At 43.1% G+C, this 15,164-nt stretch overlaps 1 protein-coding gene across 2 annotated transcripts in view; it reads left to right on the top strand.

The window, feature by feature from the left end:
* The first annotated feature begins 6 nt into the window (after positions 1–6).
* Positions 7–15,164, top strand: part of PARVA (parvin alpha) — a 171,413-nt gene continuing 156,255 nt past the window's right edge. Inside the window, exon 1 of one of the 2 annotated variants that reach the window (XM_017881581.1) lies at positions 7–221. In XM_017881581.1, the coding sequence (XP_017737070.1) occupies positions 86–221 (136 nt within the window). In that variant the 5' untranslated portion in view covers positions 7–85. Of the gene's footprint in view, positions 222–369; positions 547–15,164 lie in introns of those variants that run through there. The other variant, XM_017881582.1, reaches the window with a different exon arrangement.

The following is a 15,164-nucleotide window of genomic DNA, read 5'->3' as shown; positions in this document are numbered from 1 at the left end:
AGCCCGCGGCCGCCGCCGCCGCCCGCCGCGTCCGCCCAGCGCCAGCTCCGCGTCCCGACCGGCCCGCGGCTGCCTGAGCCGCGCCATGGCCACCTCCCCGCAGAAGTCGCCTTCTGTCCCCAAGTCCCCCACTCCTAAGTCGCCCCCGTCCCGCAAGAAAGATGATTCCTTCTTGGGGAAACTCGGAGGGACCCTGGCCCGGAGGAAGAAAGCTAAGGAGGGTGAGTGCGGCCAGGCAGGCCAGTCGGGCGGTAGGAGGTGGGGGGTGCCATAGGGGCCGAGGGGCCGGGGCGCTGGGGCCGTTCGGGAGCGCGCCGCGATGAGTGCGCGCGCTTCTCGGGCACGTCCGGCAGGAGCGACTCGCGCCCCACACTGAGCCTGGGGCTCGCGGGCCATCGAGGCCGCCCCGCCTGCTCGCGGCGTTGCCCTCCTGGGCTGGAGACCAGGCCGACGCCCCCGCCGGGCAGTGGGCAGGCGCCGCTTGGCGGCCGGAGGCGGCGGGACCGTAGCCCAGGCGGGGCCCCAGACCGCAGGCAGCGCGATCCGGTAGGCCCTGCCCCGCCCTCTGCGCCCGAAGGCTGGCATTTCCCAAGTTTCCGCCGCAACTTTCCTGGGCGCCGTCACTCTCACTCGTTGACTTCATTGGTCCTTAAAATCAGGTCGTTTCCTGGACCTGCTGACGTCTTCTGGCAGCAGCGTCGTGGCGTTGGCCTCTTCGGATCTTTTGTCCATCCCGAGGGCCGAGAAGGGCCCTGTTAATGGAGTAGGTGGACATCGAGTGTTTGTTGAATGAATGAGCGAAAAACTGGCAAATCTAGCGTGCCCTCGGTGTAATACACGATAAACTCCCACCAAAGGAGAAAACCTGCGTGAGACACAAACATCGTCATGGGCCTCCCCACCCCCACCCCCCCACCAGAGTGAATTGAGGCGACCTTATTCTTTTTTTTTTTTTTTTTTTTTTTTAGGGTAGTTTGCATGTAGAATATTTTTTGCCCATGGGCAGATTTTGCGTCCTGGTTTTTGGTTTGAAAACTGAGGTGGCAGTTCTCAAGAAGTGCTGATGTGTAGATAGAAGATTGGTGTGTAGATAGAAGTTGCTGAGTTAAAACTTTTGTTTTAAACATTTTTTAAATTGATGCATGATGTACATAGTTTTGGGGCACATGTGATTAATACGTTCATATAATTTGTAAAGATCAAGTTGTTACAGGAAAGGGGTCCCAATCCAGACCCCAAGAGAAGGTTCTTGGATCTCACACAAGAAAGCATTCAGGATGAGTCCACACAGTAAAGTGAAAGCAAGTTTATTAAGAAAGTAGAGGAATAAAAGAATGGCTACTCCATAGACAGAGCAGCCTGGGGATGCTGGTTGTCCATTTTTATGGTTATTTCTTGACGGTATGCTAAACAAGGGGTGGATTATTCATGCCTCCTCTTTTTAGACCATATAGGGTAACGTTGCCATGGCATGTGTAAACTGTCATGGTACTGGTGGGAGTGTATCAATGCAGAAGACTAGTGTCTGCACTGGTCGCCATTTTGGTTTTGGGTTTTAGCCAACTTCTTTACTGCAACCTGTTTTACCAGCAAGGTCTTTATGACCTGTATCTTGTGCCGACATCCTATCTCATCCTGTAAATTAGAATGCCTTAACCTTCTGGGAATGCAGTCCAGTGGGTCTCACTCAGCCTTATTTTACCTAGCCCCATTCAAGATGGAGTTGCTGCGGTTCACATGCCTCTGACAAAATCAGTGTACTTGGGATATCCATCACCTTAAATATTTGCCTTTTCTCTATGCTAGACCACTGGAATTCTAGATATTTTGAAATATACAAGAGGTTATTGTAAAATATAGTTACTTTACCAATCTAACACTAGGTCTTCTATCAAATGGTATATTTGTAACCATTAATCAACTTCTCTTGCCCCTAAAAAATGTTTTAATAGATTGCTCCGTGAATTGGAAATAACCTTTTGAAAGCTGTGATGCTGTGTAAAATGTTTCATGTTTGTAAGTCATCTTAAAGTATAAAACGTCTTCAGTGTTCAGGATTATCAGACTTGATGAAGAACTAGACTTCTGTTCTCTAGATTGAAACGAGAAGCAGCAACAACATACGGAAGTTTCCCCCACATTGGTTATTTTGGTAACCCACTGAGTAGTGTACAGTTGGTGACAAATCATGAAACCCTGGCTTGGAAAGCTCTTTTCTAGACCATGTTTCTAACTTATTCCTTACAGCATTCCTGACATAGTCTCATCCGGTTTAAGATGGGGCAATTGAGAAATACTGAAGCTCATGCAATAAAAAATATCTGCTACCAGGAGAACCATCTTTACCTACTCTGTAGAAAGGTTTATTTTATATTTAGCCCCAAATGTATCCCTCTGTACCTATTACTGTTGGAGCCAGAGAATGAGTCTGGGGTGGCCCTTTATTGATACCTTGCTGAAGTAGGCTATCCTGCTTTCTTGAGTCTTCTCGCCACTGGGCCCAACATCCTCTATTCCTCACAGACATAATTTTAAGGTCTTTTGCATCCTGTCTCTTTAGTTTCAGTCAGGGTCCCTGCAGGAAAAAGAAGGCCAATTTGTTGAGATTTTGAAAATAATTTAGTGAAGGGGCTATTGACAGAGCTGTGGGCAGGGTTAAGGGAACTAAGAAGGGATGCTGAGGTCCCTAGGGGCTAGTAACAGGGGGAAGCTCTTAATCACTCGGAGGCCTGAGGGACAAGGGAAGCAAATTGGAACCTATTACAAGCTGGGGCTATGGACGAGGGGCTGCTGGACTGGAACTATAGTCATAGAGGGATGCAGCCACTGTCAGAAATGTGCAGACAGAGCAAGGAGAGAGTGGCACAAGAAATGCACATTCTGCATGTTCTCTGTCTTCTTGCCATTGCATCACCTACTTGGGCTGAACCCAGTGGGAACCCATCAGAGCAAGGGATCTGGAATATATAGGGGCAGCTTCCATAGTGCACAGAGAATAGATCACAGTGGGGATGGGGGAAATGGAGAATACCTAGCAGATCGACCTGTTACCACACCTTCTCAAAGTGAGCTCTCCAGAAGTCACCATAGTACAGCTGTAGTGCAGGCCAGCCACCCCAGATTAGGACTGTCACCTCCCTTATTCTAGCACAGACACTATGTTCCTTTAATGCAGCTAAGGTTGCTTCTAACTATTCTGCCAGCCACGTCGCACTGTGATCTCTCATTGAACTTGTTATCAGCTTACTCAAAGACTTTTTTATATTTGTTGCTCCTAAATCACAGCCTTCCCTATCTTGGATTTACTCAGTTGGGTTTTTGAAACCAAGTGCAAGATCTTATTTTCACCCCTGTTATATTTCACTGTAAAGTCCTGATTCGTCATTCAGTCTGTCAGCTAATCCAGGGGCTGTAAATGGGTGAATGGAAGGACATAGAACCTCTTTTGAAGGGTCAGCCACCACCCAGCTCCAGCTGCTTGCTGCGGCTTATGGTATTTCTGCAAGCCCAGGCAAAGAAGGCAGTGGGTTGGTCTGAAATGACTGTCCTTAGTGAGTATGTGCTGGATCTCAATGATCAGTCCTGAAGTGATGGTTAGTAGGTGTGGGGTGCATTAACCATCACTTCAGTAATAATAAGGCCAGGTCTTGCTCTGCATCCTGGATAAGCTCACAGCTTTGTGCTCTGTAGAATCTGCCTTCTTCCACTTTCTCTCTGGTGTTCTTGAATCTCCCATTCTTCATTCCTCAAGATCACTGCCATCAGTCTGTCCACAGATTATCTCAGTGCTTTGGTGTAGCATTCTCGTAGGCCCAAGGACTCCCATTCATTCATTTGGTACCTGCTGTGCCCCACTGTAGGACACAACAAATGGAAAGATATGATACTGGTTAGAATACAGTTGACCCTTGAACTATGTGGGGGTTATGGACATTGACCCCTGTACGGTCAAAAATCTGTGTTTAGTTTTTAACTCCCCCCAAACTTAACTACTAATAGCCTACTGTTGACCAGAAGCCTTACTGATAATAGTCAATCAACACATATTTTGTATTATATACTGTATTCTTACAACAAAGAAACTGGAGAAAAGAAAATGTTATTAAGAAAATCATAAGGAAGGGAAAACACATTTGCAGAACTGTGCTGCATTTATCGATACTGTAAGTTTATGTCGTCTGACTGAAATGGCAGGTAACCACAGCTGCACACCTCAACCTATGGTACGTATCAAGCAATTCAACTTTTCTTATAATGTCATGACTTTTCTCTGATACTTGGGAGTACTTCTAGCATCTTTAGTGGCACTTCGTTAGAGTCCCATGGTGTTATTCAAGATTTATGGTATTTCACTAAACATGATGAAAAATATGCGAGAATCTCAAGAGATCACTTTTAACTGCTATACGCAATTTACTGGAGAGATGAACTGTTCACGTGGAGATGATTGGTGTCACATGGTGTTTTAAGCAGATACTTGCAACACTTGAGCTCACCACAATAGCAAGAGGAGGTAGCTGTGAAATTATTACAGTAGTACAGTATGTACTACAGTTCATTTTGTGCAGTGAGGATTTAATCTTTACATTTACATTTTTTCTCATCTACAAATGGCATCACACAGTTTTTGTGTGTATGTACACATTCTGACATTTCGATAAGTTCTAACTTTTTATAATAGATTTGTTTACATTTTATGGTAGTAAATGAGAAGACAGACAAGTATTGATGTATATTTTACGCATTTGTGACATGAGTAACTTTTTCTTATTTTTTTTAAATATTTCTAGGCTACATGGTTCATCTCAAGGTTTTTCTAATTGTCACAGATCTCCAAAAATATTTTCCCATATAGTTGTTGAAAAAATTTGCGTGTAAGGGGACCCTCGCAGTTCAAACCTGTGTTGTTCAAGGATCAACTCTAAGTCAATAATTTCGTGTAAAAAAAATGTCCTCCTAAGGAAACCTACATCATAGAATGACTATGAGTTTCATAAGAATGCACTCAACTAGTCATCATTCCTGTGTTTTCATAAGAAAAAACAGTGTTAGAGTCCAAGAGAGAACAGGAGTTAAAAGCATGGTCTTTAGGATTAGATACATTTCAATTTGATTTCTGGTTCAACCCCTTATTTATTCTATGACTTAAGACAAGTTACTTAACCCCTGTAAGCCTCTGTGTCTTCATCTATAAAATGAGAATAAGAATTCCTTCTTTACATGGAAGTTGCGAGGTTTAAACGAGATTGACAATGTAAAATGCATTGCATGGCACAAGTAATGGTAGCTATTAAAATTGACAACTCAATTTTCATTGGTCTTTGAAATTTGAAATAGTCTTTTTGTTATGGACTGCACTGGATTTCTCAGGTTCTGTAAATAGCCTAGTAGCCCATGACTGTATGGAGCCTGTATGTTAGGAGTTGAGGGATCTTTCTTTGCAAGTGAGATCCTCCGTTTTCCCAAGATGACACATTTCAGCACTTTAAAATATCTGGGTCCATTCTTATGAGTTGTAACGTAAGTGACTTTTGTTTTTCTCTGTTGATCTTTTTCTTCATCTTTTGGGTTTTCAATTCCATTTCTGTTGGACATGGCCCTCCTGTGTGGATTCTTTCACTACCCTTTCAGAGCCTACTTGCCAGAGGGCCACTTTTCAACTTTCTTTCTCTGGAACTGTCCTCAAGACATGTTCTTTCAAGGAACACCAACTTGAATTGTACCTGTCTGCTGAAGGCACCCAAATTAGGCCGGCAGCACTGGTCATTCCTGTCGTTTACTCATTCATTTAAGATTTTATCCCCCAGAGTTTTACATTTTGATCAGGACCTGAAGTATCCAATGAAGGCTTTAATTTCATAATTATTCTAATAATACTGGTTCTTACCACTTCATTCTCATTGGCTGCCCAGTGTTGCTGGAGAAAAATCCACAAACTTTGCAATAAATTTATGGTTTCTAGAGTGAGTAGAACCCTTAGCACTGCAGAGCTTCCCTTTTCTTCTAATCAGTGTGCATTCTCATTTTTCCAAAGTACATCTTTTTTGTATAGACATGGTCTTGCTATGTTGCCCTCGTGGGTCTTGAACTCCTTGGCATATCTAACTTTTTCTTAATTTTTTTTGATACTTCTAGATCACAAAATTCATCTGCAATTTTTTCAAATTGTTGCAATTCTCACAAAATTTTCTAATACATTTATTTTAAAAATTTGCATATAAGTGGACTCTTGAAATTCAAACCTGCATTGTTCAAGGGGCACCCCTTGAACAATGGCACCCAAGTTGTTGTCCATAGCTCCTAAAACCCTTCTGTGGATCTTCAAATGGAAAACTGAGACCAGCTATGAGCTCCTTCAAGTTCCCTTTCTACCATATCCGGCCAGTCCCATCCATATGTGCAAATGTCTTTTTGTGCTCCCCTCCTGCCCTAGTCACTTCCAAGAAGGTCCCTTCTCTCCTTGCTCATAAGGCCATTTCTTTCAGCTTCCTCCCAGACTTGGCATAGCCAGATATGCTATTTATCATATCCCATCTTTTTTTTGCCACTCTGTTGCCCTGACGTTCTGTAAATATGCTTGAGTCTTTCCCATTTGGAGAAAATCTCCTGATAACTGGTTTCCTCTTTAGCTACTCACCAGATGCCTTGAAAGAGTTATCTCTACCTGCTTCTCTTTTTTTATCTCCTAGTCACTTTCTGATCCATTATTCACATTCTTTCAGCAATTATTTATTGAGTGCCTAACATGTACCATGCACTGTACTAGGCACTAGAAAGGAAAACAAAACAAAAACTCCTGCCTTCCTGGAGCTTACATTCTAGTAGGGCAGACAGGCAATAAACAAGATAAATTGGTAATGTATGTTTTTTGTTTGAGTGGTAGTAAGTGCTAGAGAGCAAAATAAAGCAAGAAAAAGAGAAATGGAGGGTTGTGGTCTGAGGATGGTTGTCAATATTAAGTAGGATGGCTAGAGAAGGCCTCACTGAGAAGGGTAGATTTGAGTCCCAATCCGAAGGAGGTGATAGAGAGAACCATATGTATATCTTGGAAAAGAACATTACAGGTGGAAGGAATGACAGATGCAAGAATCTTGAGGCAGGTGTGGACATGGTACATTATTGAGGACCAATAAGGAGGTTGATGTGACTGGAGAAGAGAGTGAGCATGATTGTGGAATGGGGGTTGGTCCCAGGCATAACAAGAGAAGGGGGAGAGGCAGGACGTGTAGGGCCCTGGAAGCCATTGTAAAACTTGGGCCTTTACTCAGAGTTATATGGGAAGACTTGGGAAGACTTTGTGCAGAGGAATGGCGTGATCTCAATTCTGTTTTAACTGATGGTGCTAAAACATCATTGCTCAGATGGTGTTAAGTGACTGAAGCAGGCGGAGATGAAGCAAAAGATGAGATGAGGCAAAAGGTTTCTAGAATGAGGCTGGGCATGGTGGCTCATACCTGTAATCCCAACTCTTTGGGAGGCCAAGTGGGCAGACTTCTTGAGCTCAGGAGTTCAAGACCAGCCTGGGCAACATGGTGAAACCCCATCTCTACGTAGCCATGGGTGTTGGTGCACACCTGTAGTCCCAGCTGCTCAGGAGGCTGACATGGGAGGATCGCTTGATCCCAGGAGTGTGGGACTGCAGTGAGCCGTGATCGCACCACTGCACTCTAGTATATGTGACAGAGCAAGACCCTGTCTCAATAAATAACAAATAAATAAGTAAAGGCTACTAGAATGACCCAGCTGAGAGATGGCTGTGTTCAGGAACAGAGTGGTAGCAAGGGAAGGAGTGAGTGAGTGTCAAATTCTGGATATATTTTTAAAATATAGCAGATCTTGATAAAAGATCAGATGGCGGGTAAGAGTAGAATTAAGATGACTCCAAAGGTTTTGGTCTGGGCAACTGGAAAGATGAACTGATTTTAACTGAGTTGGAGAATCCTGCAGGAGGTCAGCAACTTTTTCTGAAAGGGCCAAATAGTAAATACCTAAGGCTTTATGAGTCCTATTCAACTCTGTCTTTGCTGCCATAGACAATAGGTCAATGAACAAGTGTGGCTATGTTCCCATAAAATTTTAGTTATAGTCACTGAAACTTGAATTTGACATGATTTTCATGTGAAATTACATGAAAGATGCTTCTTTTGTTTCTTCTCAGCTATTGAAGGAAGCATTTACATGCACATGAGAATGTAAAAACCATTCTCAGCACTCGGGCTGTACAAAATAGATGGCAGCCTGCACATGACCCAAGGGCAGTAGTTTGCTGCCCCATTCTCCATTTTATTCCTCATGTCTAATCATCTTTTATGAAATCCTGCTGAGTCTACCATCTAAATATCACTGCTTTAATTCAGCCTTCACAAGTGCTCTGGATTGTTTGTTCATTTTCAAAATTTTTACTCTATTTTCCACCTGAAATACTGTGTTATCCACCCAGCTAGACTTCCTGTCACGGGTCTATTTTTGTTCAACCCATTCTTCATCCTTTTGCTACTACATTGTTTTTTAAAGCACAAAGATAACTTCTCTCCAGGAAAAACTTCTTAGCATGCTGTCCAAAGCCTTCACAGCTGCTCCTTCCTTTACTTTTTTGCTGTCTCCTCTATTTCCCTTCCAATAAATCTCCATTTTTACCATGGGAAACCACTCTTTATCCCCCAAACACATCATGTTCTTTCACATGTTTATGCCTTTACATGCTGTTCCATATTCTGGAAAGACCTTTTTCCTTTCCTATACAACCAACTTCTATTCATTCATAAAGACCCAACTCAGAAGTCCCCTTTTGCATGAAGCCTTCCACAGTGCCCCCAGGAAGAGTGAGAGGCTTCCTCCTCTGTGATCCCACAGTGCCTTGTCTATACTCTGTGGTAGCACTGGTCATGTTGCATTGCAGCCACTTGTCACACACTATGGTGAGAGCCCTCCTGCTTAGCATATCATCATCAAACACATAGTTATTAGAATTTCTGTGGAATGAATTTCCCCATATTTACCTTTATGAAAATAGCTCACCATTAGCTGGCCATGTAATCTTAGACAGGTCTCTTCCCTTTTTGGTGTTATTTGCCCATTTCTAACATTAGAAGATTAGGCTAAATAACCTCTTAGGCCCCTGCTGCAGTGGTATTCTATGATTTCTGAGCTGTTATTTCACCCGGCTTCTCTCACATTCAGTTTTATTGTCTGTGTAGGGTGGTCTGGGAATTACATCATCACAAAGACCTTTCTTTCCTCTACTAATGAAGGCACCTCTGTGTCGGGAGGAGGAGATGGATACCAGGATAAGTGGGCCCTGGCCCAAGGACACCTCCATATTAGGAATCAGCCTTCTTGTCTCATGGAATATCTCTATTTGGTTAACAAACACAGTTCATAATTATGTTCCAGCCATTAGTCCAGGAGAAGAGATGAAATCCTCATGTAAACGTTTGTAAGCATCTAAAATCTCCACTCACTGTCATGGTACAAAGAACAACATTTGAGGTAAGCCCTACAATCATTTCAAAAATAAAATACTTTTAAAAAGTAGATGTAAACACATTCTGTTAGGTTTTCAATAGGTTGTGCAGCCTGAAATCAGTAGGAAATTCAATGAGGGCTTTGCCCAAGGACCAGAGCACCAGCACAAGGAGACCTCCTCCTGCACAGGCCCTGGGCAGTGTCCTTTCTTTTTTGTTTTTTTCTGCAGATGCCATGAGGGGAGCCATTGTGGTATCTTTGGTGCCTAGCATACTACCTAGTACTTAACCAATGCTCCCTAAAATACTTCTTAACTAACTGTCTGAATCATCACTGGGCATCTTATTCCCGTTGAGGGAGTCCCCAGGTTACCCCAAACTCTGCTCTAACCTTGGATGACTCTTCTGGTCCCCAGATTCCATCCAGGTCACTGTTTTTGAGTGTGTGTGTGTGTGTGTGTGTGTGTGTCTGTGTGTGTGTAGCTTATGAAAATGCCTCATCCCTGCCCCCAGGAATCTCTTTTGCTTTTGTGGGAAGATATTGTTGGTTAATCCTGTTATTTGACAAAGGCCTGTAGGACCAGAGGGTCTTAGAGTCCATGGGCACTGATTCTGCAGTGGCAGCAGTGAGCCTGGAGGAGGTGCATTGGTTGGGGGGTCGGGGTGGGGGAGGGGGGTGACCAGATGGAACGTGAAGGCCAGTTGACTTCTTTGTTTTCATCCAGAAAAGCTTCCTTTTCAGAAATGGCTTAGTACATATTCATATGAAGGAAGACTATGGTAAAAGAGCCCTATTAATAGCAAGATTTAGGAGAGATAAGTGATGTACAGACCAAAACTCCATAGGAGAGATCAAGAGTTCCCTTAATTCCCCAAAGTCTGTGTCATTCTCCCTCCCACACCTATTTCATTCCCTCTTGCCCATCTCAGCTTCATTTCCTCACTAAAGTGCAAAGTGAAGGCAACTGAAAATCAGCCAGACACAGAGCCACTATCATTCCTCCTCAGCAAGGGTCTCCTCACTTCAGCCCTCCCCCGAAAGACAGAACTTACCAAGAGGAGAAGATGGCTGGAGGGCACACCTTTGGTGAGCTTTACCTAGCCTCAGTTAATTGCAGCTGCTTAATTTTTATTCAGGCCTGGGACAAATGTTAGCTTGGTGTGTGGATCGCCATAGGACTTACCTAAAATCTGGTTCTACTAGTGTTTACTAAGTGATAATGTAGCAGGATGAGCTGCAGACAAAACTCCTCAGACACTGAGTTAAAGAAGGAAGGGTTTTTTTCGGCCAGGGGCATCAGCAAGACTCCTGTCTCAAGAGCCGAGCTCCCTCGAGTGAGCAATTCCTGTCCCTTTTAAGGGCTCACAACTCTAAGGGGGTGCACGTGAGAGGGTTGTGATCGATTGAGTAAGCAGAGGGTACATGACTGGGGGCTGCATGCACCAGTAATTAGATCCGAACAAAACAGGACAGGGATTTTCACAGTGCTTTTCTATACAATGTCTGTAATCTATAGATAACATAACCAATTAGGTCAGGGGTTGATCTTTAACTACCAGTCCCAGGGTGTGGCACCGGGCTGTCTGCTTGTGGATTTCATTTCTGCCTTTTAGTTTTTACTTTTTCTTTCTTTGGAGGCAGAAATTGGGCATAAGACAATATGAGGGGTGGTCTCCTCCCTTATTCCCCCACTTTGAGACTCTCACTCAATAGTGGGAGTTCTCACTTTCATCTTTACTACCTATGTCTTCTTGCAAGACAGATTGATAGTGATTCATATTGTACACTTGTGCTGAAGCATCTTGGTGAACTAAGGTAGTGATAAAGCTTTTTATCATGTGAAGAAGTACAGGTAGCAAACAAGGGAGCAGTAAGTAGGTTCCTATTACTATTATAACTCTCATTATAAGAGTTTTAAATCTTCCTAGCACTGGGAACTATTTTCTAAACATGGCCTTAGGATCAAATCCATGCCACACTTGCATGGGCACTTGTGCCAGTTTTGTCATATCTTTAACTATGTCTTCAACTACTTGCCCTTGATTATCTATGTGTAGGCAGCAATTAGTAAAGTTAAATTTCATATAGACCTCTCCTTCAGCTGCTAGCAAGTAGTCAAAAGCTCATCTGTTTTGATAGATAGCATTTCTCATCTGAGTTTCTTGCCAGGCCAGAATAGTCAAGGCTCTGCCGGTTTTATTAGTGATTATTTTTAAGACAGCTTGTAACTGTATGATTTGGTTGATCATCTAAATGGGGGTATGGTATCCTCACGAGCCATCTTGTGCCTAAGTAGCAGGCTTATAATATTGTATGATTCTCTGAGGGGGCCATTTATCATTTTCTTCAATTTCCTATAGCTATACTTGTCTTTTCGCAGGAAGCATAGACAGGGAAGCCTAGGAGTTCACCTGTTTTTATGGGCAGTAGGAAGAAAAATGGTTTAATAGTGCCAATAACACAACTACCTGCCTACTGGTCAGGTAATTTGGCGTAACTCTATGCCTACATATCCAGTATAATCCAGTGGGGGCCGTCCAGTCCCAGTGGGACTCTGGGTGGGTCCACACGATTTGCAACTTTGGGAATTTACTAAATTGATTTCTCTCTGTGTGATTTGAACTCCACTAAGTGACTGTTTTTGTGGTACTGTTATACAGTTTCTGTCTCAGACAACTAAGTCATCCTATGGGGTGAGTGAATTCTTTTCCTTCTCTAGCTATGGAATATTGTCCAATAATTGAGGCTTTTAGGACCCAGAAATTATTAAGGTGATTCTTTTGAGCCGGGAATTCATCAGGAACTGAGTCTGTAGGTACTAATTCTCGGGCTTCCTATGGCCATTGATCTCCTATTACAGTTCCTCCACATACATGACATGAAGTGACATTGAGAGACTATGCTACATGCTCGGCCAATTGCAAAAACAAATTTCTTGTTTTTCCTGGAATTTCTGGTACTGGCACATTTAATTCATCATAGAAAGTTTGAAATACTGGCTCAGGAGAGCATTTGTAAACTTCTCCTCAAACCAAGATATTTATTCGAGGATCCAGTCGGGCCCTGTCGATTCCTAAGGTCACATGCTCCTTTCTTTTTCAGCGAGGATCAAGGGGATTGGTTATTACTAGCTCTGAGGGGTTACGTTGTCCTTTAGTATAGGAAGGGCCATTTTTTCCTTTCTGAATGTGGGCTGGATCCTTTTCATTTTTTTTTTTTAATTTAAGTGGCCTAAATGACACAAGACTAGTATTTACATTTATTTCCACACAGTCCTAATTTATGGCAGATGTACTTATTTTCTGCCATATAGCCTCTTTTTTAATTAAGAGAACCATACCTTATTCCTAACTTATTACTATTAATGACAGCACAGGCATCAAATTTTAAGGTGACTTGTTTGGGCACCTCTTTTTCTTCTGTTTTGGCTAAACACTTTACTCATATCATTTATGAACCTTTACCAGTCCTCAGTCCTTAATCTTATTTTAAAAACTGTGGTCATGGGAGGCTCAGATGGGGCATAACACACATCAGGTTGGTCATTTCCTGGGCTACATACCTTGTATAGAATAACATTATACAAACAAGTTCTTTTTAGAGTTCCAGTACATTTACAATAACTATAAAATAATAGGACCGTAGCAACCTTTCGTCCTACCTCGGTGACTTGATGTATACCCTGGGAACAGCCCTCAGTCTGAGGAAGGTCAGTTTAAGTCCTTACTGTAAAAGTCTAAATTTTAAGGAACATGAATCCTGCGATGAGTTTCCTCATGCTTTGGCTGTGCATGGACCAGTCAGCTTCCGGGTGTGACTGGAGCAGGGCTTGTCATCTTCTTCAGAGTCACTTTGCAGCGGTTGGCGCAGCTGCTCCCGTCCACGTACTACTCACAGTCTGTTGATGTTTAAGGATGGTTTCGGAGGTTGGGCCTGCTAGAATAAACTAAGTCCAACACCTCTACACAGTTATGTTCAACTGGGCTCTCTGATACCGAGAGCAAGGTGGTAGGGTTTAGGGTGTTGCAAACTTCATTGGTTATGTGGGGATTTTCACCTAGCAAGCTTTGGTACTTGGTTAATCTAGCATTTGTTAACTAATGATGTCCTTTGGTAGTCATTAAAGTTACCACAGCATGGGGGGGGCCTTTATATTCAGGTTTTGCCTAAGGGTTAGTTTATCTGCTTCTTGTGCTAACAGGGCCGTTGCTGCTAGGGCCCTTAGACCTGGAGGCCAGCTTTTGGAAATCCTGTCTATTTGTTTTGAGAGAGAGGCCACTGGCCTTGGCCAGGGCCCCACAGTCTGGGTTAAAACTCCAACTGTCATTTTTTCACTTTTTGACACATAAGAGTGTAAAGAGTTTTGTCAGGTCAGGTGGCCTCAGGGCTGGGACTGACATAAGTTTTTCTTTTAACTTATGAAAAGCTCATTGCTGTTGGTTGTAATATATGTAGTTTATCTAATGTACATTTTTATTAACTGTCATCCACCAAAATACTGAGTTAAATCCCGCAGCTGTTTGATTTCAAGCTTTAAATTGATCTGGTGTTCCTCGTGGGACTCCAATTGTGTCTAAATAGACATGAGAGTCGAAAGACCTATAAGGGGCTTCTCTCGCTTTACAATGTCTTATTTTTTTTTTTCTTCTGGTTGGTGAAACGCCAGGGTGAAAGGGATAGCCAATTGGGCTATAAAGCACAAGTGCCACTCCGGTTATTCAGCAGAGTGCCTAGTAAAGGTCTACCACAATACCACCACCCATCTGCTTGGGGATGAACAAAGGCTGACCGATTGATAAGCTCTTGAAAATTCTTAAGCTCACTGCATCCTTTCAGGTCTCCAAGGAACGCTAAGTTTCCTCCCTGTCGTGAGAGACACATAGTGAACTTAGTGTTGGGAGACGGAGGCTGGATGGCCTTTGGGGGCTGACCCGCAGGGTGCTGGACTTTGGGATATAACAGAGAGAGAGCTTGGCGTGACTTATTACTCCAGGCTGTAGAATCCTGGAAAAGAGCTACCATGCAGCCTATGCCTTGTCGACTAGAGGACCACCTTAGTGGAAAGGGGACAGTCTGGGCCTCTGGCCTGCCATGTGCACAAGCGTAACAATTGTTTTTGTTTAACGTGCAGATAGAATATTTGATCCATTTTAACCAGACATTTGCATCTTGGTATTCTGTCTTAATTACTACAGTTTGTTTGAAATCTTTAACTTCTGTGATCCTCTAGTAAAATGAATGTATGGTTTTAGGAAATTACAAAAACCGGTTGGGGCAGTCCATCCTTGCTCTGTAGTGATCCACAGAACGTTGGACCAACTATGGCATGAAAGCTCTACATCGGGGGGCAAGACTCCTGGTTGGCACTGGGGTCTTTATCAAAATCTCCCTGGATTATATGGTCTTAGTTTACTAATGCCCAGTCTGAGGAGAGTCAGGAGGGACAGAAGTACTTTTCTGAAGTAGAGAGCTGTCTTTGACTTGGCAAGTCCCCACAGGGTATAACAAGGCGAGCATTAAATGCAATAGTTGGAGGCGAAATTGACTTGGTTATGTTAATAACTAGATGGTCAGCAATAGAACTAGGAAAGAAGAAAGAGTAATAGAATAGATGAAAAGAGTTAGATTTTTCTTAGCTTTAGTTTGGTAGGGTTTTCCTCTGGGACTATGGCCCACGACTCTGGAGGGGGTGGTGTTTT

Source organism: Rhinopithecus bieti, unplaced genomic scaffold (genome assembly GCF_001698545.2).
Source record: "Rhinopithecus bieti isolate Rb0 unplaced genomic scaffold, ASM169854v2 scaffold_11944, whole genome shotgun sequence".
Lineage (NCBI taxonomy): Eukaryota > Metazoa > Chordata > Mammalia > Primates > Cercopithecidae > Rhinopithecus > Rhinopithecus bieti.
The sequence above is the reverse complement of the archived record's forward strand: the minus strand, read 5'-3'. Positions and strand labels throughout refer to the sequence as shown.